The 26,173-nt window shown below is 40.6% G+C and overlaps 1 protein-coding gene across 2 annotated transcripts in view; it reads left to right on the top strand.

The window, feature by feature from the left end:
• The window catches only part of lpcat2 (lysophosphatidylcholine acyltransferase 2), a 79,006-nt gene that overhangs the window by 41,199 nt on the left and 11,634 nt on the right, over positions 1–26,173 (top strand). For both annotated transcript variants that reach the window (XM_041190719.1, XM_041190720.1), the window contains exons 8-13: positions 8,794–8,848; positions 14,369–14,451; positions 14,858–14,983; positions 23,592–23,745; positions 24,216–24,314; positions 25,371–25,512. In XM_041190719.1, coding sequence (XP_041046653.1) covers positions 8,794–8,848; positions 14,369–14,451; positions 14,858–14,983; positions 23,592–23,745; positions 24,216–24,314; positions 25,371–25,512 — 659 coding nt within the window. The remainder of the gene's footprint in view (positions 1–8,793; positions 8,849–14,368; positions 14,452–14,857; positions 14,984–23,591; positions 23,746–24,215; positions 24,315–25,370; positions 25,513–26,173) is intronic.

Raw genomic sequence — 26,173 nt, 5'->3', positions numbered from 1 at the left:
AGCTAAATGTATGCTCCACTTACTGTTTGCAAATTATTTGCAACGCTCTAGGCTGACCAAACTCTAAACTATTTCACTTGGTGTGGTTTTGAGATGGTAGATTTTACAGTTGGAAACATTTCCTTTTTGAGTGAAAGTATTCTTTGGAGGCTTATAATAGTTAGGAGGAACCAAAAGACATGGGTAAAATCAGCTATTAGGTTTTTTTATAGCATCACTAGCTACAGACAGACATCATGCAATATTTTTGCTTTTTCCTGCAAATTTTCAGGTAAAGCAAATTTCCTGTATTTTCATTATCCTCCCTCTCCAGAGATAATTATCTTTGGTAAAATGACTAACCACATATTCAATATACAATGCATTGGTAGTATTTAATGCATTAACATAGCCACTAACACTAGGGCAGGGATATATGCAGGGCCATCAGCCCATCCAACTCCAGCTGGTGAGAAAATCCTGCCTGAGATGCTGGCTAATCAAATGGCTAGCAGCTCTGATTCCTGCAGTGCCACTGGGAGCAATGACCACTGCTGGATCTGCACATTGCCCCCAAAGGCAATCGTTGCTGGAGCCTGATATGAAGATGAGAGGGGCAGGGGGAGGGCCCATAACTGAAGTGCTCCCCGCCCTGCTACCACCAGCAGGAGTAGTGAAAGCTGTCGCGCTTCATGCTTGGTGCTGGGCTTCTCTGGCTGCAGGTTAAATCCCAGCAGCAACGGGAAGAGGCCCTTAGTGGTACTTTATCTCCAACAACAGAGAATCTAATCATCTCCCCTTGACATTCAATGGCATTGGCAGCGCCGAATCCCACACTATCAACATCCGGGGGAGGTTACTATTGACCAGAAACTGAACTGGACAAGCCATATAAATACCATGGCTGCAAGAGCAGGTCAGATGCTGGAAATTCTGCATCTCCTGACTCCCCAGAGCCTGCTTGCCATCTACAGGTCACAAGTCAAGAGTGCGATGGAATACTCTTCACTTGTCTAGATGAGTTCAACTCCAACAGCACTCAAGAAGCTCAACATCATCCAGGGCCAAGCAGCCCGCATGGCTGATACCCCATTCACCACTTTAAACATTCACTTCTTTGATTGATCCATCACTGATAAGCAATGGATGTAGCATATGCGATCTACAAGGTGGACTGCAGCAACTCCCCAAGGCTCCTTCGATGACAACTTCCTGACACATGACAACTACTACCTAGAAGGGCAAGGGCAGCAGGTGCATGGGAACACTACCACATACAAGTTCCCTTCCAAGCCCCACACCCATCCTGACTTGGAACTATATCACTGCTCCTTCACTGTCACTAGGTCAAAATCCTGGAACGCCCTTTCTAACAGCACTGTGAGTGTACCTACACCACAGCCTGCAGCAGTTCATGAAGGTGACCTTCTCAAGGGCCGTTAGGGTTGAGCAATAAATGCTGACCTAGACAGAGAGCCCCAGGTCCCATGAAAGAATAAATTTTTAAAAATCCAATTCCCTTTCAATAGTTCTTACTGTATCTGCTTCAACTTGCTTTCAGGCATTGCTTTCCAGATCAATTACCTTCATTCTGTGTTGTTTTTTATTCATGGAATGTGGATGTTGCTGGCTAAGCCAGCATTTATTGCCAATCCCTAAATGCCTTGGAGAAGGTTTTGGTGCACTGCCTTCTCGAATCGCTGCAGCCTGTGTTGTAGGGACACCCACAGTTCTGTTAGGAAGGGAGTTCCTGGTTTTTGAACCAGCGAGAATGAAGGAGTGGTGATATAGTTCCAAGTCAAGATGGTGTGTGACTTGGAGGGTAACTTGAAGGTGGTGCTGTTCCTTTGCACCTGCTGTTCTTGTCCTTCTAAGGATAAGAGATTGAGAGTTTGGAAGGTGGTATTGAAAGAAGCCTTGCTGAGTTGTTGATGGTACACTATGGTCGATGGCAGAGGGAGTGAATGTTTGCGATGGTGGGCGGGGTTACAATTAATTAGGTGTCTTTGTCCTGGATGGTGTCGAGCTTCTTGAGTGTTGTGAGAGCTGCGCTCATCCAGGCAAGTGGAGAGCATTCCATCACAGTCTTGACTCGTGCCTTGTAGATAGTGGACAGCCTTCGGGGAGTCATGAGGTGAATTACTCGCTGAAGAATTCCTAGCCTCTGACTTGTTCTTGTAGCCACCGCATTTATATGGCTAATATAGTTCAGTTTCTGGTCAATTTTAACTCCCCATGATGTGATAGTGAAGAATTCAGTGATGGTAATCCCATTGAATGCCATGGGAGACAATTAGATTCTCACGGAGATGGTTATTGACTGGCACCTGTGTGGCAATAATGTTACTTGTCACTTATCAGCCCAAGCCTGAATATTTTCCGGGTCTTGCTGTACATGTACATGAACATGACTGTTTCGGTATCTGGGGAGTCGTGAATGATACTGACCATTGTACAATCATCGACGAACACTTCTGACCTCATGATGGAGGGAATGTCATTGACGAAACAGTTAAAGATGGTTGGGCCTAGGACACTACCCTGAGGACCTCCTGCAGCAATGTCCTGGGACTGTATATACGAACATACATATGAACGCATGAATTAGGAACAGGAGTAAGCCATTTGGCCTTTCAAACCTGCCCCGCCATTCAATAAAATCATTGCTGATCAGATTGTGGCCTCAAATCCAAAATTCTGCTTTTCCATGATAACCTTTGACTCTCTTGTTCATCAAAAATCTTATCTACCTCTGGCTTACAAATATTCATTGACCCTGGCTCCAGCGCTCTCTGGGGAAGAGAGTTCCAGAGATTCACGACCCGCTGAGAGAAAAAACAACTTCTCATCTCCATCTTAAATAGGAGGCATCTTATTTTAAAACTGTGTCCCCTAGTTCTAGTCTCTTCCACAAGGGGAAACACCCTTTCCACATCAACCTTGTCAAGTCCCTCAGGATCTTATGTTTTAGTAAGATCATCTATCAATCTTCTAAACTCCAATGGATACAGGCCCAGCCTGTCCAACCTTTCCTCATAAGATAAACCCCTTGCCCATCCCAGGTATCAGTCTCACACATTTATATCCTTTCTTAAATAAGGAGACCAAAACTGTACACAGTACTCCAGATATGGACTCAACAAGGCCCTGTACAACTGTCGCAAAACATCCCTATTTTTATATTCCATTCCCTTTACAATAAACAACATTACATTTGCTTTCCTAATCACTTGCTGTACCTGCATACCGACTTTTCCTGATTCATGTACTCAGACATCCAGATCTTTCTGTACATCAGAGTTTTGCAGTCTCTCTCTGTTAAATAATATGCTGCTTTTCTATTCTTCCTGCCAAAGTGGACAATTTCACATTTTCCCACATTACATTCCATTTGCCAAATCTTTGCCCGCTCACTTAACTTTTCTGCCTCTTTGCAGACTCCTTATATCCTCTTCCCAACTTACTTTCCTACCAATCCTTGTGTCATCAAATTTAGCAACCATACATTTAGTCCCTTCATCCAAGTCAGTATTATAAATTGTAAATAGTTGAAGCCCGAGCACTGATCACTGTGGCATTCCGCTCGTCACGCCTTGCCAATCCAAAAAAGACCCATTTATCCCTACTCTCTGCTTCCTTTTGGTTAACTAATCCTCTATCCATGCTAATATGTTACCCCCTATACCATTAGCTCATACCTTGCATCGTAACCTTTGTTGTGACACCTCGTCAAATGCCTTGTGGAAATCCAAGTATAGCACAACAGGTTCCCATTCATCCACATTGCTTATTCCTCAAAGAACTCCAGTGAATTAGTCAACCATGATTTCCATAATTTGAGATATACAGAGATGATTAACCTCCAACAACCATAACCATTTTCCTTTGTGGTAGGCATGAGTCCAACCAGCAGAGAGATTTCTCCCCGATTTCTGTTGACTCCAGTTTTGCTCTTGCAGCTTGATACCACACTCAGTCAAATGCTGCCTTGATCCTAAGGGCAGTCACTCTCATCTCACCTCTGGAGTTCAGCTCTTTAGTCCATGTTTGGACCAAGGCTGTAATGAGGTCAGGAGCTGAGTGGCCCTGGCGAAACCCGAGTTGAACATCTGTGAGCAGGTTATTGCTGAGTAGGTGCTGCTGCTTACGATCCTTTGCCAGACTCTAGGACGTGGGAGTGATCCGGTTAGGGACCAATAATATTTTGTTTAAAGTAGTCAAAGTTTGAGATTCAAGACACCTGATTTTGAAATAAAGCCACAAGGTCCCACGGCTTTTGAACGAACAAAAACAAATTTTACAATACAAATTCAGAAAGTAAAACAATTTACCAATCTATCTTACACGCTATCATTCAGGGTAAGTATGAGCTGTATGTGAATTAACAGACGAACTGTGGTCTACAGAGTAAATGACAGATGCAACCAAAAACAGATTCCACCGCTTTCTCAACAACCCAACCCATGTCAGTCCCGCTGTGATTCAACCAATCTCACCGAAACGTCATCTTTCTTACGATGCTTCCAATCTCCACCTTTGAAGATCCTACCTTGGCATTCTCTCCAAACGTCGCTCCCAATTGGATGGCTTTAACAATGACCTATCTCGCAGGGTTCCGTCTTGCCTTCCAAGATTCCTTCTCTGTGGATTCCTGAGTACACTCAAACAGTGGCTTACAGCACACTTTCAAATTTATAGCCATGCCAAGCAGGACGATGCTGCAAAGGGGTACCATTTTCCCGATGGCCCTCTTTACTTAGCCTGCTCCCCACAGCCCTTTCTCTAAATTTTTAACTCAACTGGGATTTTTGCCTGACCCTGCCTCTGTGGCACTTATTGTCTGGCAGACTCCCCGAACCTGACTGCCTCAAGAAGAGCTGCTCATTGACCCTTGGACTGATCTGGTAATCTATCAAAACACCTAGGGTCCTACCCTTGTTAATAGGCAGGAACCATTGTAACAAGCATTGCGACATCCTTTACCTTTAAATGGTAACAATCTCCACAGACTGCTAATTTAGTACCCAGGGACACAATGAATTGAGTTTGTACCACACTTGACAGCACTGTTAACGACACTTTCCATCACTTTGCTGATGATCAAGAGTCAACTGATAGAGTGGTAATTGGCCGCGTTGGATTTGTCCTACGTTTTGTGGACAGGACATACTTGGGCAATTTTCCACATAGCCGGGTAGATGCTAATGTTGTAGCTGTACTGGAGCAGCTTGACTAGAGGCATGGCTAATCCTACAGCACAAGTCCTCAGCATGATTGCCGAATGTTGTCAGGGCCCATACCCTTTGCAGTATCCAGTGTCTTCAGCCATTTCCTGATATCATCTGGAATGAATCACATTGGCTGAAGACTGGCATCTGTGATGTTGGGGAATTCGGGAGGAGGTTGAGATGGATCACCCAATCGGCACTTCTGGCTGAAGATGGCTTCAAATGCTTCAACCTTGCCTTTTGCATTGATGTGCTGGGTTTCTCCATTAATGAGGATGGGGATATTCGTGGAGCCATCTCCTCCAGTGAGTTGTTTAATTGTCCACCACCATTCATGACTGGATGTGGCAGGACTGCAGAGCTTAGATCTGATCCACTGGTTGAGGAATTGCTGCTTATGCTGGTTGGCATGCAAGTAGTACTGTGTTGTAGCTTCACCCAGGTTGACACCTCATTTTGAGCTTTGCCTGGTGCTGCTCCTGGCATGCCTTCCTGCACTCTTCATTGAACCAGGGTTCATCCCCCAGCTTGATGGTAATGGCACAGTGGGGTATATGCCGGGCCATGAAGTTGCAGATTGTGTTTGACTGCAATTCTGCTGGTGGTCCACAGTGACTCATGATTGCCTAGTTTTGCATTGCTAGATCTGTTCAAAATCTATCCCATTTAGCACGATGGTAGTGTCACATAATCCTCAATGTGAAGACAGGACTTTGTCTCCACAAGAAGTGCATGGTGGTCATTCCTACCAATACTGTCATGGACAGATGCATTTGCGACAGGTAGATTGGTGTGGATGCGCTGAAGTATGTTTTTCTCTCTTGGTTCCCTCACCACCTGTCACAGACCCAGTCTAGAAGCAATGTCCTTTATGACTTAACTAGCCCAGGCAGCAGTGTTGCCACCGAGCCACTCTTGTGATCAACATTGAAGTCCCCCACCCAGAGTACATTCTGTGCCCTTGCCACCATTGGTGCTTCCTCCAAGCGATGATCAATATGGAGGAGTATGGATTCATCAGCTGACGGGGGCAGTAGGTGGTAACCAGCAGGAGGTTTCCTTGCCAATGTTTGACCTGATGTCATGAGACTTCATAGGGCCCAGAATTGATGTTGAGGACTGCGAGGGTGTCATGAAGAGATATTAATGTCTATAATGTTATTGGAAATTATAAGACCATAAGACATAGGAGCAGAAATTAGGCCATTCAGCCCATCGAGTCTGCTCCACCATTCAATCATGGCTCAACTCCATTCTCCCGCCTTCTCCCCGTAACCTTTGATCCCCTTACCAATCAAGAACCTATCTCGGTTTTAAATACACTCAATGACCTGGTCTCTACAGCCTTCTGTGGCAATGAATTCCATAGATTCACCACTCTCTGGCTAAAGAAGTTTCTCCTCATCTCTGTTCTAAAAGGTCTTCCCTTTACTCTGAGGCTGTGCCCTCGGGTCCTAGTCTCTCCTACTAATGGAAACGTCTTCCCCACGTCCAGTCTATCCAGGCCTTTCTGTATTCAGTATTATTTTTAAATTGGAATTGTATTAGGGTGTGCCTGTGTGCATATGTGGCTTAATTGGATTAAAGCCAGTTAGTCTGGGTGCTTTGACGTATGGTAGTTTTGAGATGTTAATTAGATAGACGTAAGGAAGTTAAAAGGTAAAGTGTAATTTGCATTAGTTGAATAAACCATTCAAAAGAATGGATAAAATCTTGCATCTAGCTGGGAGATGCCAAGCAATGTGTTTACATTACTAATAAAATTGGTGGAATGAAAGGATTATTGTTAGGAGAGATAAAATTTAAAAAAAACTTAGTAATACAATGGAAAATTTACATTCAAAGGGGGAGCTAGGTATAAACAGCAAGGAGTTTTGTGTATGCAGGTCAGAGGCAATTAAGATCTAACCAGCTGTAAGCCTACAACTGTCTGCAAAGGAACCTCATTTTGAATTCGTAAGATCAAATGTACTTTGCCTGATGTCTGTTTAAAGTCTATGGGTTATTGCTGCCATGGTGAAGATTTACCTGGGAGTGATTAGTTTGGGGATTTGTTTAAAAGTTGTTATGGTAGTAATTTGTAGACGTGTGTATGTGCTTAATTTGTTGTTAAATTAATAAATGTTTAATTTAGTTTTATATGAAAAAACCCTTGAGGCTTGGTGATTTAATTCCTGAATTCAGAGCTGCATCTCAAACATACCAGTTGAAAATATAGGTTATGATAGCTGTTCAAGTTTCTCTCTGGGATTTAAACAACTCAGCCTTTACCAACTGCTGTGCCATAACTCCGTCCCATCTGTATGCCATTGTGCTGCTATCTCTGGTGAGTCTGTCCTGTAGGTGGGACAGGACATACGTGTGGATGGTGATAGTGGTGTCTGGGACGTTGCCTGTAAGGTATGAATGGGGAGAAGATGGAAATGAACATAAATCACATTCTTTGCTGAAACCGGGGATTGAACCAGGGACTTTTAGACCTTCAGTCTAATTCTTCCAACTGAGGTATTTCTGCTGACAAATTGGCTGTGTCTGCTGGTTACTTTTGCCACTAGAAATAGGTTCACTTTATGTACTTCCTTACATTACTTCAAGATGTTGAAAACCTCCATCAAATCTTCATTGCTCTCTGAAGAACAACCGTAATTTCTTTGTCCTTTCTGAGTGCTGAATGAGTACATAAACAGAAAGGTAAAATTGCAGGACCGGAGGGAAGAGAAGAGGAGTGGGACTACTTGGATAGTTCTTTCAAAGAGCCAGCACAGGCACGATAGGCCAAATGGCCTTGACCTCCTTCTGCATATAATTCTATAATTCCATAATTGTCAGCAGTCATGTTAAATTGGTGCACTTCTCTTTAAAATTAAAGAGATTTTGAGAGAATTTTCCATCTTGCAGTCTGATTTATTTATCAGATCTCACAGACTCAAACTAAGTGCCTCCTTATTCCTTAGCTGAGCAGGCAGCCCAAAACCTATTCCCCCAAACCTCCACCAGCTCCCCATAAATTCAGTTTCAAACTATTAAAAAGCAGATATAGGCCTGACATCAGAACATTGTTCACACACCAAGTTACTACCTGGTATGCACTCCTAAAAAGAGTAGTAGAAATGAGAACTCAAATAATTTAACAACCAATTGTTTGCCAGTATCGGGAGGGTCTTCAGGGCTTGTTATGTCCTTGAAGGTGGACAAAATGACCTTGCCTATCTGGAATTATTTGTGATCAAAAGTGTTTTGTCACTAACACCTGTGGGTATGTCCGAGTCTTATCTTTTCCATTTTCACTTGCTTTCCTTTTCTAGGAAATGTATGTAGTTTCTCCAGTTCCTCACCCAAGCTGCTGGAAGTGAATCATTGATTGAATCTATAATCCCAAAACAACATGGCAGAGTGGACTGAAATACACATGCATGTTACTAATGTATTATTTTTGACTGGCCTGTTTAGCGAACAGTCTTGATAGCCTGACCATGGTGTACAATGAAGTGGATCTTGCCATCGTTGGTGGAAATGTGAATGAGTTAATATCAGAAGAACTCTCTGGTATTTTGCTTTTCAAATTCTACTGTTTGCTGTTTTGCAGGGCAATGCTCTTGTTCTTAACATTATGTCAACCTTGCACAAATGTGGAAATTGAGGTAAGGGTACAGCTTATAGTGCTTAGCTGCTCATATTGGTTACATCTTTCAATTTAACTTGAACCTCTTGATTATAGAGACTTAAAAATAAACTTTCTATTAGGGGAAAAAAATTAGGAGACAAGTTATCTAAAATGGAATGGATAATTTAGATGCAAAGCAGGTTACTGGACTGAACACAGAAGTAGAAGTCAAGAAAGCATATATGCCACCTTAAAAAAACTCTCAAAATCTGGTGGCCTCAAAAAACCTGGCACAGCCCCAAAGAAGCCTTTTGATGTGCAAATGAGTTTGATTGAAAGTGCAGCAGTACACAGTCTTGTCATAATTGAAGACACAGGCATATCCAACATGCTTTCACTTCTATAGCAGGCAAAAAAGAAAGCAAAATAAGGAAAACTGCACTTTGCAGGAGTGATTTTAGAATTTACTGAAGGGTGATAGAAGCACTGAAGAAATGAGATGTTTTCAGAGAGACATTCTAAAAAATGTTTTTACTTTTTTAAATTAAATGGATTTTCTGACATTTTGGGAGTATGTTATACTGACTACAGGTAGCATAAATGTGAAAATAAAAGTATTTCTGAGGTCTTCGAGGTTCAGGAAATCCCACTGCAGAATCTCAAATAAATCCCAAGAAGCAAGCAATGCTTCCTGTATTCACAAAATAAAACTGGCTCATTATTGCATCTGTCTCTGTTCCAATATGTCAGTCCAGGGACAAATGATTTAATTATTTTAAATTTTAAAAGTATTAATTTTTAAGTAGTTTCATTGAAGCAGGATCTTAGATTAATGGGACACATCTAAATCTTAACCACATTTTCCCTTTTAGAGCTGATCAGCCTGTCTATAATTTCAAATATTTCCTGAGGTGAGGCTAACAATTACTGTTACTGATTGCATCAGATGAATGCTTGGCACACATGACATTTCTATGTATGCTATTTTAAAAGAAGAGATAACTTTTAAAAAATTAATAGATTAATGCCTTCCCTTAAGATAGCAAACAGAAAAGTTAGCTGGTTGTGTTAAACTGTTGCCTGCTATTATCACTAACAGTAATTTTTGTAGTACATTGCTCTTTTAACTCCCATCAGAAAGTTTTTTTTTGTGAAAATAAAAACCATTACATGCTACAATCATTTAACAAAACCTGACATACACAAAGTCATTGTTTGTAGGAAGGGGAGGGGCTGAACTTCGTTCTTGAGGCTATCAGATCCAACTAAGTCTGGGGTTTGCAACAAAATAATCTGTATTTTCTTACTGATGATTAGTATACTGCCAGTGGGATTGCATGCAAGAAGTTAATATCAAGTTTCGTCGTCATAATAGAGGTTAAAAGGCACCATTGAAGCATTTTTAACTTGATGTAGAGTAATATCAATCCTGACATTTTCTAGAGCAATCTAGTTCAGATATTGTGTGCTCATGCTCTGATTACTGCATGTTAATAAAGGCATTTCCACCATGAGCGATTAACAAACTATAAACAGCCTTCAAAGTTATAGAACATGGCCAGGCCCTATAATTGCCCACATCATACATCACACAGTAATAATTCTTTAAATGATATAAAATGGGTCAAAATCCAGCATCTGTCTCTCCCTTTTTTACAAACTCTACAAGTGTTCACAAACTTCAAGTGTAGTGTCAGGAATTCTCAGTAAAGCCAATTAATATATTTACATCTGGAAGTATTTTGATTGGGAAGCAAGTTATAGATTATAGTTATAGTGGAAAATACTGCATGGCATGTGGAATATGATTGTTTCGAGAGAGAGGAAGCAACACTCCCAACTAAAGCAATTTACATCCTGCATTATTCATTTGGAATTAATATTGCTCAAGTATTCTATCGGTGTTCTGGAATTTTATTTTGGATGATAATCTGTTTTCCACTGCTATTGAGCTGTCGGGTAGGTTGAGGTTGATAATTTTGCACTTTTGCCATCTAGTTCTTTTCTTTGAGAAGTGTTCCACAACTATTATTCAGAAATTAAAATGCATTGGATGGAGTCCATGACTGAGTATATTATACATGGAAGGAATAAATCTGATAGAGTGAATGGACTCTGTGTTTCATGCTTTCTTAAATTCTTGTGCTTTTCAAAGCCAAGAACGATGACTTGTATTCCCACATGGCCATCAAAATTTGTTCAGTGGAGTTTTGCAGGGAATATCAGACTTTTTTAATTGGATCAAGAACCATTGCGTTCTTTGAAGAAAAGAATACGAATGGTCAATTAAAATGCTCCCTTTGTGTGGTTTTGAGTTTTAAAAAATATATAATTTCTACCCACACTGAGCAAGAAATGAGGAAACAATATATTAAGGAGAAGTCACAAGCAATGAGAAATGAGAGCTTCAACTAGACTATGTGAACTGTTTCCACCCAGTTTAAGTTTACTTTTCTTTTTGACTTATTTTCATTTGGGGAGTGTTTTGAGCAACTAATATAGAATTCTGTGATATAGATGTGTTTGCTTATTATGGTATTACAAAATTTATCTCATAATTTTATTACCAATCAATTGAGCCATGGTTTTATCTTGAAGAGGCAGTGACAATTAAATAGCTGTAATTCGTAAGACCTTCAACATGCTTTTGGCTAAAGTATATAAAAAAGCAGGCACTACTGATCCAATTTTATTCCTGACCATTTCCTTAAATTCCCTTGTGGAGGCCTCCTGCCATTCTAAAAATGGCTCCCATTCCACCAGTTTCATCATCAAACTCGCCAGGTTCAGGTAGCATCTGCTGTAACATGGCTATGAAGCCTGGGGATTAAAATTGCTTGAGCCTCTCACCAGCATTTCCTGCCCATTCCGGACCTCACACGTGTGTCCCGAGTTCAAACAAGGGCCTTAAATTGCAGAACTAAAACAGGGTTCCACTACCACAGAGCATCATTTGCAGCCATAGCATTCATCTTTAACGCTTCCACTTTATTCTATGTAAAGTAGTCCTCATTTAATTATAAACCAAAATCTTCAAAAGAAAATAGCCTTCAGTTATTCAGAATATGAACTCATTCATGAATTATGCAGCCATCCTCATTCATTGCCTTTATCAGCTTTCCCTATTCCCATTATATATACCCTTTTGGTATATAATTCACTATTTTAAACGTTTTGGCTTACAAATGCTTAATATGGTAAACTCAGTCAACATTGTTTAAAAAACATAATTTAAGAGGGTTGCTTATATGTCACATAATTTTGTTTTAACTGCCAGAGCTTAATTAAAGGATGATGGGGTCAGTTTTGGCCATGTATTTTTTGGCAACTGGTGAGCAGAACAGTATTGCTGCCTGATTGATGATGTCCTTAGAAGGCTGAAATCTACCCAAACACCAGCAGTAATTGGCATTCCAGATGCTTTAGTAGTGAATTAGAGGTGATTCACTAAGCACTAATGATAAGAGGATGCAAGCAAGAAGGAGAGTCCAGCATGGGCCTGTTGGAGAAAAGATCAAATCCTAGCCTACTGAAGAAGACAGAGATACAGACTTAGAAAAGCCCAGTCAGCAGAAAAAATGCTTCATGTGCTCAATGCATTGGACTGCCTGCATAGGAGCTATTTTACTGTATCGGATAATGTTGAGTAGTCCACTACTTATTATGTTCATTCTGAGAGTGTCATGTAGGCTCTAGGCTCCAACATCATCCCCTCTTTAACAGGCTGGGGGATTAGATGGATAGGGATTTCAGTTATAGACTCTGCTCCATATTCAACTCCATGTGGTCTATCTGTAATATAAGGGTCTGGCATGGAAAGCGTTAATGTGGGACTGGGTACAGTACCACCCAAAGTGATGATCTGAATTGAGAGAGCAGTCTTTACTGGACAGAGACGTGTAGAGGCAAGCATGGAGACAGCTCCTAGCTTAGGCCTTATATGTACATAGTTATGAGTAGTTAATTAACACTTGCTGTTAAATATATAAGGCTCAGTCATAAGACCTCCCAAACTACACACAACATATTCCAACACCTTCCACCTCATGCCGATGCTGGTCGTACACTAGCTAGAGTGGAATGAGCAAATGGATTGTCTCTTTGGAAGTAGAAAGCTCTCCTTAAGCTTCCTGAACATGATGCAGCTATTACAGAAAATAATAATGGTTCTGCAGTCAAAATCAGCAGATAAAATCAAACAAGACATCTACCAAATGATTCCAGCAGTCTAAATGAGAGCACATGAATGCCCTTTAAAGCAGCGTGTGAACTGGCCACTTCGGGTGGTTCGTGGGCAGGTTTAAGAAGCAGCAACAGTACTGACCCATTTGAAAATGGCCCTAGAATCCTAATTCTGATTTAAATATATCAATTCGGCTTCTGCATGGTACCAATGGGAGCATTGCCGGCCTCGATCGGAGCCCGGTCAAAAATCTTATTAAGCAGGTCTCGGAGTAGGTCAGTGAATTTTTAAATGTGATTTTCATCCTGCAACCACTCCAGGCACACTGGAATAAAGGGAGGCAAGGGAAACAGAAATCAGCACCATATGAAGCACCCTCCATCGATTTTTGTTTTAAAACATAGCGCAGCACGGTTTGCTTTATGTGAAAACAAGTAAAATGTAAATGTAAAGAAATTTTTTTTTTTGTTAATTTAGATCCTCAGAAAAGTAAACCTATTCTGTTTTGCTTTCTGCATAAATAACAATTTTTGATATTTTATTTCCCATTTCTAATTGGTCAACCCTTATTGATTATCATGGGTTTGTAGTAGGTTAGTGACTATAGGTTAAGGACCGATTCAATGCAGAATGTGAAATTCTGAGTAGGTAGAATTGCTTCCCTTCTCTCTCTTTTGTTAAATATGTTTTGTATATGTTTCCGTATAGCAAAAGTTTCTTGGATCATTATGGATTATGCACAATGAATGATATTTGTGTGACTTTAACTTGAATGTCACTGTTGTAGGAAGACATTGGAACCAATTTGCATACAGCGTTGTCTCTCAAAATGCAGCCTGATACATAATCAATGAATCTGTTTTAATAACGTTGGTTAAAGGATAAATAATAGGCCATTACACTAGAGTGGGACTTGAACCCACGACCATCTGACCTGAATTGAAAGTCCTATCAGCTGACTCACAGCTGAGCACAAAACCATTGTTTTCTATTAGTCTTGCTCCAAGTACACAGAAACCTTTTGAAATGCATGATTATTTTGATATTTCAGTGTACCTTGGCAAATCTAGAACAGAAGTCACACCTTTAATGTTTGTTCAATACTCCTGTTTTTGTATTCTCACATGATGGTGTTTTTTTTTATGTAACCTTGACAAATATTTCCAATTAAATGTTCTGAATTATTTGCCCAAAGTGAGAAGTTTTTTTTGGATATTACTGGTTGCCAATCATTGATTATGTGCTGTTAATTCTTTTATACAGGATCTGTTTGATCTAATGTTGCTGCTCAGCTTCACTTGCGCTCTGGATATTTCATACCTCTGGATATATTGGATGATATAATGCTAATTAAATTTCACTTAACATTTGCAGTTTTTGCCTGTTTATGTGCCGAATGAAGAAGAAAAATGTGATCCCCCCCTGTATGGCGCCAGAGTTCGTGGTGTTATGGCCTTGTAAGTAACTTGAAACAAGCTTCACCTACTTTCTGTATATAAAAAAAATTCCCATTAGTATTATATTTTTACTTACAACATTCCTCTTCAGACATGATCATTTCACTTCACCTTTGCAATGGAAAAATATCAAACACAAAAAAAACTAATTATTTCTGTATTTTCAATAATTACTCAGCCTCACTCCTATTTTCATACTTTGGTCATGGTTTTTAGTATCTTATTGAAAATTTAAGTTATACGAATAGATCTATGTTATGTAGGCAGAATAAATTGGCTATAAAACATAACTTCCTAATATTAATACCTATCGAGGCAGGTGTAGTATTATTTATTTTATTTCATCTCATGTTTTATGTTGGTAGTATCAAAATGTTTGCTGCAATGTACTTTATCATTTTTGTAGAGCATTGGATGTGCCAATTACAGATCACACATTTGAAGATTGCAGACTGATGATTTCTGCCGGTGAACTGACTTTGCCCATGGAAGCTGGCTTGGTGGAGTTTACCAAAATAAGCAAAAAACTCAAGTATGCTAATCTGACTTTATGGGGTGGTTCAAAAGCTTGTTTTGGGTTGAATATTTAAATAAGAGTACAAATACTCTGATTAAAAATGTTAATTTTTCCAAGAAATTGTTGGATGAAATGAATGCCTGTCTCTCTCAAACCAGTGACAAACTAGTTTTTCAATCCAATGCTTATACGCCGTATCTAGTGTACTTTAAAAGTCACTCATCTCTGCTAATATTAAAATATCAAGCATTTAAATACCTCCCATTTCCACATGAGAAGATGGAGGGAGTACAACACTGACATTTTTCATGTACAAATTGAAAAGCTGTACATCAGCAGTAATAAAGCACCAGGACAATGCCTATTGTAAGATAAAAACAGTAAATGCTGGAAAAACTTAGCAAGTCTGACAGCATCTGTGGAGAGAAACAGAGTTAATGTTTTGAGTCTGTATGACCCTTCAGAGCCAGAGAAAAGTAGAAACATGATTAAATTAATGCCATATAAGGGGCTGGAGCAGGTGAAGTTGGAAAGAAGGCCAGCAATAGGTAGGAGCTAAGGAGAGATTGACAAAGATGTCATGGACAAAAGGAATGTTAATGGCAATTGTAAGGGCTAAAGGAGCTGCTGATAGTGGCACAAAGGTAATAAAGCAGAATGTGTCAATAGCAGAACAAGGGTAAGCACTCTGAAAGAACAACATAGAACAAGTAACAGATGGCCCTTTTGGGGGTGGGGTGGGGGAAGAGGACAGTGGTTGGGGAAAAGGATGGAAAAGGGATAAAAAAGGGGCATAAAACAATGAATAAAAATGAAAATAAATGGATAAATAATAAATATTTTTAAAAGGAGATTAAAAAAGGGGTGACGATAAAGGAGAGAGTTCATGGCCTGAAGTTGTTGAACTCAATGTTAAGCTCAGAAGGCTGTAAGGTGCCTAATCGAAAGATGAGTTGCTGTTCCTCCAGTTTGCATTGGGCTTTACTGGAACATTGCAGCAGGCCAAGGATGGACATGTGGGCATGAGAGCAGGATGGTGTGTAGAAATGGCAAGCAACAAGAAGATCTGGGTCATGCCTGCAGACAGACCGAAGGTGTTCCATGAAATGGTCAGCCAGTCTGCATTTAATCTCCCCAATGTAGAGGAGACCGCATTGGAGGCAGCAAATGCAGTAGACCAAATTGAAAGGGATGTAAGTGAAGTGCTGCTGCTTCTGAAAGGAGTGTTTGGGCCACTGGATGGTGAGGAGGGAGGAGGTAATAGTGTTGCACCTTCTGCGATTGCATGGTAAGGTGCCATGGGAAGAGGTTGAGGAGTTGGGAGTGATGGAGGCGTGGACCAGGGTGTCCCAGACGGAATGGTCCCTGCAGAATGCTGACAGGGTTGAGGGATGAGAGGAAGATGTGTTTGGCATTGGCATCATGTTGGAGCTGGCGGAAATGGCAGAGGAGGATCCGTTGAATGCAGAGGCTCCCAATGCGGTCTCCTGTACATTGGAGAGACCAAACGCAGACTGGGTGACCGCTTTGTAAAACACCTTCAGTCTGTCTGCAAGCATGACCCAGACCTTCCTGTCACTTGCCATTTCAACACACCATCCTCCTTTCATGCCCACATGTCCATCCTTGGCCTGATGCAATGTTTCAGTGAAGCCCAACGCAAACTGGAGGAACAGCACCTCATCTTCCAATAAGGCACTTTACAGCCTTCCAGGCTTAACATTGAGTTCAGCAACTTCAGACTATGAATATTCTCCTCTATCTTCACCCCTTTTTTAATCCCCTTTTTAAAAAAATTATTTTTATTTTTTATCTACTTATTTTCATTTTTATTAATTGTTTTATCCCCCTATTTTATAACTTTTTTCTATCCCTTATCCCCAGCGACTGCCCTCTCCCCCACCCCACCCCCAAAAGGGCCATCTGTTACTTGTTCCAAGTTGTTTTTTCACAGAGTGCTTACCCTTGTTCTGCATTAACACATTCTGCTTTCTTACCTTCAGCCACTATCAACATCTCCTTTAGCCCTTACCACCAGCTTTAGCACTCCTTTGTCTTTTTGTCCATGATATTTTTGTCACACTCTCCTTAGGCCCCACCTATCGCTGGCCTCCTTTCCAGCTTCACCTGCTCCACCCCCTTAAACAGTGTAAATGTCATCACATTTCTCCTCTTTAGCCCTGAACAAGGGTCATACAGCTTGAAACATTAACTCTGTTTCTCTCTCCACAGATGCTGTCAGATCTGCAGAGCTTTTCCAGCATTTTCTGTTTTAATTTCTGATTTCCAGCATTCTCAGTATTTTGCTTTTACCTAAAGTAAGATGTTTGACACTCTCTAACATAGGATATTGTCTATTTGACCCCTTATGTTTCAGTGCCATACAGCCATAATTCAGAGGCGTTCCTTTTTTTCCACAGTGCAGAAAAGCTTTCTTCACACTGTTTTCTTTCAGGGTGAAAATTTTAGTTGCTTCAACTTGAGAAAGACTTGGAGAAGAATTCTCGGCCACGTTAGTTTTCTGCCACTCTCCCAGTTATAATGAGCAGCCATAAAAACATTTGTCTTTATTTTCAATACTGATTTCCCCTAAATAGGGGAAATAATTTGTTTTATTTGATCGCTGTCATCTCTGGGCTTTGTCAGCCCTTCCACCCCTATGCAATTTAAGTTGGGGGAGAAAAGCAGCATAGAAAATGGCGAACAAATGTAAATAGGGGGACAATGGCTCAAAGGAGTGATGATGGAGAGAGTAGCAAGAAGTGCAAAAAAAATGCAAGAAAGAAAACCAAAAGTAATGAGCAGAACAGGAGAGATATTAAAAGAAACCTGAGTCATAGGGCGAGTGCCAGCTGAATGCAGATTCTCTGCATCTCAATTTGAACATGTTTTCATTTGATGTTGTTATGTAATAGGAACATTTCCTGCCAGAACATGGTGCAAACTCAAATACAAAATGGGAAGTACAATAAGTCTGAATCTATTAGGCTCCTGTCTTTTGCAAGCAACAGTATAATTGAGTTCTGCCATTCCTAGATTGAGCTGTGGTCATAAAGGATATATCTGAGGTAAAACGGATGAGACTAAGAGAATATGATTCAGATGCTGTGCAGATACTTTTTGTCATACTAAATGAAAAAATCCAACTCCATGGGGCAGCCCTTGCATCCTCTAAACAGAAGCATGACTTTATGCAGAAAGTAATCTAGAATGTAACATGCATTAGAAACAGTATGACATATTATTAAAAAAAATTCTACCTTCTCTGATGGAAAAATTATTGTGTCTCAGTTTGAGAGAAGGTTAAAGGAATTCAGCTCCATTATACTTCATTTAGCTCACTTTCTTTTTAAACTAATAAAACTCTTGATCCCACATCAGTGCAAAAAAAAAGCTGAAGCATTTGTTCCAATCTTCACTTAGAAGTGCTGAGTGGATGATCCATCTTGGCCCCCTCTGGATGTCCCCAGCATCACAGATGTTAGTCAGTCCTCAGCCTTCGATTCATTCCACGTGATATCAAGAAATGGCTGAAGGCACCGGATAGTGCAAAGGCTATGGGCCCTGACAATATTCCGGCAATAGTACTTAAGATTTGAGCTTCAGAAATTGCCACGCATCTAACCAAGCTGTTCCAGTATAGCTACATCACTGGCATCTACCTGGCTATGTGGAAAATTGCCCAGGTATGTCCTGTACACAAGCAGGACAAACCCGACCCACCCAATTACCACCCCATCTGGTTACTCTCGATCAGTAAAGTAATGGAAGGGGTCATCAACAGTACTATCAAGCAGCATTTAGTAATAGCCTGCCCACTGACACCCAGTTTGGGTTCCGCCAGTGCCATTCAGCTCCTGACCTCATTACACCCTCTGTTCAAACAAGGATAAAAGAGCTGCACTCCCAAGGTGAGGTAAGAGTGACTGCCCTTAACATCAAGGCCACATTTAACTGAGTGCGGCATCAAGGAGCCCTACAAAACTGGAGCTGGGGGGTGGGGGGACACTCCATTGGTTAGAGTCATACCTAGCATAAGGGAAGATGGTTGTGGTTGTTGGAAGTCAATCATCTCAGCTCCAGGGCATCACTGCAGGAGTTCCTCAGGGTAGTGTCCTCAACCCAACCATCTTCAGCTGTTTCATCAATGACCTTCCATCATAAAGTCAGAAGTGATGATTACACAATGCTGAGCTCCACTTGCGACTCCTCAGATAGTGAAGCAGTCCACGTCCAAATGCAGCAATACCTGGACAATGCATAGGGTTGGGGTGACAAGTAATATTCGCACCACACAAGTGCCAGACAATGACCATCACCAGCAAGAGAGAATCTAACCATTGTCCCACGATGTTCAATGGCATTACCATCACTGAATCCCCCACTATCAACATCCTGGGGGTTACCATTGACCAGAAACTGAACTGGACTAGTCATATGAATACTATGGCTACAAGAACAAGTCAGAGGCTGGGAAACCTGCGACAAGTAACTCCTGACTCCCCAAAGCCTGTCCACCATCTACAAGACACAAGTCAAGAGTGTGATGGAATAGTCTCCACTTGCCTGGATGAGTGCAGCTCCCACAACAACCAAGAAGCTTGACGCCATCCAAGACAAAGCAGCCTGCCTGATTGGCACCACATGCACAAACATTCACTGCTTCCACCACTGACGTATGGTAGCAGCAATGTGTACCATCTGCAAGATGCACTGCAAGAATTCACCAAGGCTCCTTAAACAGCACCTTCCAAACCCACGGTCACTACCACCTAGATGGACAAGGGCAGCAGAAACATGGTAACCCGACTATCTGGAAGTTTCCTCCCAAGTCACTCACCTTCCTGACTTGGAAATATATCACCGTTTCTTCACTGGGTCAAACTCCCTTCCTAACCTGTGGGTGTACCTACACCACATGGACTGCAGCATTTCAAGAAGGCAGCTCACCACCACCTTCTCAAGGGCAACCTAGGGATAGGCAATAAATGCTGGCCCAGCCAGCAAAGCCCACACCCTGTGAATGAATGAATAAAAAAAAAAATTCCCATAGCTTGGATCCTATATCTATGAGGAAAGCTTTATGCGGAATTGAACTCTAAGAAGCACCTCATTAAGCCTTGGCATATTTAGCAGCTTATGTACACACGGGAAAAACACTAAAGATTATAAATGCTTGAATTCAAGCACTGACAAAGGAAGAAAATAATATATCTTTCACACTTGGTCTAAATTGTCAGTCAAAGGTGTGATGATAACCCCCCCTATTGATGCAGGTATCATAGGCAATGGTGTTTCCATCGTTTGGGTACGAAAGCAAATGAAAATGAATGTAAATACCAAAAGATCAATGCTAGTTATTCTTATCACTTGTGTGGACTGTCTTCTCTTCTTTTGAGCAAAAGGTTAAGTGTACTTTCAATCCGCATAGCTGGCCCTCGTGCTGTTTATCTGCTCTGCTCAATTTAATTGAAGGGATCAGTTAAGAAAGGGAACCCAACATCACACTTGCTGTGATGAAATGTCAAGAACCGAAATGTTAATTCTGTTTCTTGCTCTGAAGATGCTGCCTGACCTTCTGAGTATTTGCAGCATTTTCTGACTCTATGTTGGACTAATTATGGGCCATTAGTACTGGAGCCCTAAACCAAATAACATGTGTTTTCTATTTTAGCAGACTACAATCAGCAAGAAGTAGCCTATAAGGGGCATATACTGACACAAAGGCCAGTACTTCCCCTTGCCCATTGAAAAAAAAAGTAGATAGTATTATGATGCTGGAAAGGACATAATGGGCTGGATTTTGCAGGGTACCATGGTCACCGCTAGGTGCAGTGTTAATTGCTTTAAGATGAGACTTCCACCCCTATCTCACGAGGAAGTCCTGCTGTGGAGAGCTGCCACCAATCAGATGACTGGCAGCTCTGCAATCCCTACCACATGCAGGAGTAGTGGCCACTAATGTGACTGCATCCAGTTCCCAATGGAGATCTTCGCTGGAGCTGGACACCAAGGGAAGGCTGGGGGTGGAGGTGGGAGGTGTGCAAGTTTCACCAGCCAGGCTGGCAGGCCCCAGCAAGCAGGTTGGGGGGAGTGGGAGGGTGGGTGGCCTGCTTTGAGAGGTCAGGGGATAAAAGGGGAAATATGACCTTAGGAGTTCCCTTCAATGGGATCTCGCACCCGCAAGGGAGGTTCTCTTCCCACCTGCTTCCCAACACCATACCCCATAGCTAAAGCTGCCGGATCTCCTGCATAGTGTGGGCCCCTCTCACTGCGGATAAAATACCGACACTGGCGGAGGGGGCTGGGGGTACAGGTGTGGTCATTAGGTAGCCACTTGAGGGCCTCAATGGGCCCATAGATGGGTAGCCGTCCAACGCCCCACCCCACCCACCATAAAATTTCAGGCAGGTCGGGCTGGCGGGAGGGTCACCTGCTGGATATCACAAGCCTGCCTGCCTTCAAATGCACAGGCAGTGGACCATAATATTTAGTTTGTGTCTGGTTTGTCATGGTTTTGTCTCAACAAGGACTGTTGGAAACAGGGACCAAGTTTGTGAAGCTAAAAGAACAATTGTCTGGCATGATGACCTGGTTAGAAAATCTATTGGTGAAGATTGATGAGTTAATATAGAAATCAAATGGTTAGTTTTGGAAAACCATTCGAAGAAAAGAAATTTCCATTTAATGGACCGATCAGCGGGAAAGAATATTGCAGCCGATATGCAGGGTATCCTGCTGGAGCTTTCTCCAAAAGTTTGAATTAAACAATCACATCAAACATTACAGCCATGATCAAATCAAGACCATGCACTAGTATTACGAATGCAAGACTTTATAACACTCATGTTTAAATTAAGGTAAAACAGAATGGCCTGGATAGGGGGGATGTGGGATTACTAAACTCTGTCCAGAGACAGGCCCATCCATGTGATCTGTAACGCTATAGAAAATTAAGTGACAGTTTTCACACCTTGATGCAAGAGAGGTGCAGCTGGTTTTCTGGAAACACACAAACAAATGGAGACAGAAACAGCTGCTACTATGAAAAACAGGAAAATACTTTTTTTGCATCAAAGAGATGGGCCTTGTGGAGATTTAAGGAACAGGGAGTCGCCCGAGTGAGCCTTTCTGCTAGAAGTTGTTTCAGGATATTTAGAAGACTGAGTGAAGTGACTTTCAAAGGACACTGGAAGATGCACCCTGGCATAGTAGGCAGAAGGGAGCCTGCTGAAAAACCTGGAAGAGTTTGGAATTTAATCTTTAATCTTTAATATGTGCTGGTAATGTGGCATAAAGTAAAAATGTGACAGTGTGTTTCAGGTGTGCTGGTTAGTTAATTGGGAAGTACCTTTTATTTAATTTAGTGTATTAATTGCCTGTTAAGTAATGTTTAGTCTATATTCATTTTAGTTTGTTACAGTAAAAGTCTTAAAATGTAAAATCCTGTCCTGCAATTCTTTCCTTCTGGTTGTTGGGAAATTCACCCTTTTTTTTAAAGTTATTGATCTCTATGGAAATCACAACTACCATCCCCAAAGTGCTCAGGTTCCAGTTTGAATTGTAGGCTCTAGTTAGGGCCAGTAACCTGGCACTGGATGATGATTATTGAAAAACCTTTTCATTGTGTATATATACAAATTACAGCCTTGATTTCTGCACTCAAGCCCTGGACTGGGCCTTGAACCCATAACCATCAGATTCCGAAACAAGAGCACTACCAACTGAGCCATTGGCTGTTTCTTTATATTGTATCATGTGTAAATGAGTTCTGCACAATGACAAAGGTTATATTTTACACATAGGGATCAGTTTTCTCTTTCAACATTCATTGGGTGGGCAGGAAAATTGCAACATGTGCCAATGGTTTAGAATGATATTGTTGAACATGTGGTTGAGGTCACCAAGGAGCTGGCAATAAGCAGGAATATTTTTCTGGGATCCGGAGGAGCATTTGTGCTTCTGCTGGCCCCATGAAAATCATTTGCAAAGTAAATTTGAAACTTTATGAGACAGCTTTCCCCACACAGTGGAGGATGAAAAGTGCATTGGGCTCCTTAAAAATCACAAAGGACCCCAATTTAAATATTTTAATGAATCTGCCAACTCTTTTGGCTGGGAGTACTGTTGGTAGTAAATTTTTAAAAAAAATCTTTCTATCCTGTTTTTGCTGAAAAAGAATAGAGGTGGAAATCATGCTCATAGTATCTTAGACTGGTTATTATTGAGTATTTTTTCTTGTGCATGTGTGTGTTGTGATAATTAAAATCTAATTTAATCCATGTTTCCCATTGGGACAAAACAGTGGGTTATTTTGGAGAAGTCTGTTGAACTTGTACTCAGGACCATCTTGTTATATTCAATATGTAGAATAGGAAAGGGAAGATCATGTGAATTCTATCTCCAAATTTTCAAAGGTTCTAATTTTTAATGTCTAATTTTTTTCCTTGTCATTTGCTATTTTATCTCTCCATTGTGTGTGATATAATTATTCTTCAATTGCAAATATTATCAGTGATCAATATCCCTGACATTTATCTAAAGCGAGGGTCCTGGTAAAAAGTATGTAGTTAAACTCAGAAACTTTAAAAGCTATATCCAATTATTTGCTTTACTCTTACAGTCTGAAATGGGACAATGTAAGAAAACAGCTGGACAGTTTTGCTGCAATTGCCAATGGATCCAAGGGTGGAAGGATTGGTATTGAAGAATTTGCAGAACACTTAAAACTGCCAATTACACCTCCACTTAGGGAGGTGTTTTCTCTTTTTGATCGGGTAGGTGATTTTTCTGTAATTTTTACAGAAATTTTTGCAACAGGGAAGCACGTAGTTGGGAAGGAGAAAAAAAGTTCCCAAAAGCTTAGTAATATTTTAATAAGTTTGTAGGTCATTGACCATATCTCCAAAAGTAACTGAGCAATTTCAGTAATTAGACCAAGGTATTATTTGCAGCACGAGTAAATCTGGAAATAGAATTTTCAATGGGACTCAATCAAAATGGTAATTTTTCTCTGTAATGAGCATTTAAAGTAGAGCTTGTAACTATACAGTACAATCTGTAATTACAGCCACTGCTTCATTAACATAACAAGCATACAATTGTAGTGGAGACCTGTGCAAGCATTGTCTTAAAATGTAGTACTGTATCCATTTATGAGCTCAATGTGTCAGATTTTGTAAGGCAGGTAATAACATATTGTATAAGTAATAAACATAATCAACTGATATTTTGTCTGTCTTTGCAGAATGGCGATGGCACCATAGATTTCAGAGAATATGTAATTGGTTTGGTGGTTCTTTGTAGTCCTGCCAACACAGAGGAGACTATCCAGTTTGCATTTAAGGTAAAAATGGTACAATATTACCATGTTGCAAGATTGAACTATTGATTTTGTTGCCCACTATACATTTTCCAAACTGAATGAAGCCATTCATATGTGATTATATTTGAATTTAAAGTAATTGACTCTGCATTTAATATTTCCTTGAAATATTCTGTTAAAAGCATTCGGTTACCATTTTCCTGGCACTCTGACACTATAGGAATTTACTATCAACAAGCTATTCTGCAGAGAAAATAAAAATGATATCCTTTTGAGATGTTTTTGATTTGGGGGCATTTCCTGCTTAATTCTTCCTACACATGATATAAGAGCAAAAAGTAAAAACAATCCTTGGAATGGATAGACAGTCTCCCAGTGCCAACAATTTGTCTTTTGGCCTTTGTAGTATAGTTCATCACTGATTGCATCCTTGGAGGCTCAGTTAGCATGAACACTTTGCATCCTTGTGAGTTACTAATACTGTGCTGAATGATGTGATAACTGCAGATCAGTGGGTGTGGGAACACGAGATATACAGCTGTACCTGATACCAGATCCCATTTTTTTTTCCTTTGGCCATCCCAGAATCATCTTGTTTCCTTTCCTGGCATCTGTTGTGAAATATGAAAATGATCTAGAGAGAAGTTGGGTGTTCCTGCCATGATAGTGACTGAATCCAGAGTCTTATATAAATGCTTTGACTCAGTCAGCTCCTTAATATATAAAATCTCTAACTTTAGTGCAGCTGTCTGTTCTTCCATTGTCAGCAAGTTGAAACCATTCAAACGTGAGAAAAGGCATTGCTTTAGTATTTGAGCAGTTATCTTTTGATTAAAAATTCACCCTGTTGGTTTTCAAGTTAGTGAGGAAATTGTAATATCAGCTAAAAATAGCTTGGGTGTCAATATACCCCTGCTACTTTTCGCACATTTACTGTTTCTTCATGGTGCCATTGTCTTCCAGTTTTGCATTCAGTTGAATAAAATTCAACTTCTGTGATACTTTATCAAACATATAGTTATCATTTATAAATAGTGTGAATATTTTATTGGGATTATCTCTCTGCTCATAACTCAGTTGTTTGACTTGGATGAAGATGGGTATATAACTGAAGAAGAGTTTTCTGCTCTCCTGCGATCTGCTTTGGGTGTGCATGATCTTGATGTTTCCAGATTATTCTCAGATATCGATCTGAACGATTCAGGAAAGATTTCGTATGGTGAGTGATTCTTAGCTGTGCAATTTAAGTTACAAGAGAATGTTTTTATTCCTTCTCTGCACTTAGTAGAATTGTGAAAGCATTTTTTTAAATGGCTTTAATAGTTTCCTTTTTTTTACCTTGCCAAGACAACAGTAAGATATCACAGCTGCTTGTTGCTCATGGGTACATTGCTCAAACGGCCTATTCCTGTGAAAGGGTAGACAATGAGGATCAACAGGCAGTCAACTATAGAGCTATTACAACCATTAGTTATGTTGCCTTCAACTGACATGTACTTGTAGCAGGGCACAGAATAGTGCTCAGGAATAAGAGATCGTAGTTCTTCATTTCCTTCTGCACTAATCCCTAGGAAAACTTCCTCATATTTCCCCTATTGCCACCCCGTCACACACACATCCTCAAGTCAGTTACAGTCTTTGGCCAAAATATTTCAGTATGCATTTGTTCAATCAAACCTTCATCTCTATTTTTGTTGCCCTTGTCTCCAGTAAAACACTTACTGTCTCCTATCCAATCCTTTCTCTTACTATGGTTCCCATCTTCCTGCTATTACGATCACTGGACTGCAGGCTTGAATGTTTATGGTGGGCAACTAGGTTAGTTATTCATCATCAGATCTGGCTGGATCACGTTAAACACTATTGGTTTCATAAAACAG

The sequence above is a fragment of the Carcharodon carcharias genome, chromosome 7 (assembly GCF_017639515.1).
Source record: "Carcharodon carcharias isolate sCarCar2 chromosome 7, sCarCar2.pri, whole genome shotgun sequence".
NCBI lineage: Eukaryota > Metazoa > Chordata > Chondrichthyes > Lamniformes > Lamnidae > Carcharodon > Carcharodon carcharias.
The sequence above is the reverse complement of the archived record's forward strand: the minus strand, read 5'-3'. Positions and strand labels throughout refer to the sequence as shown.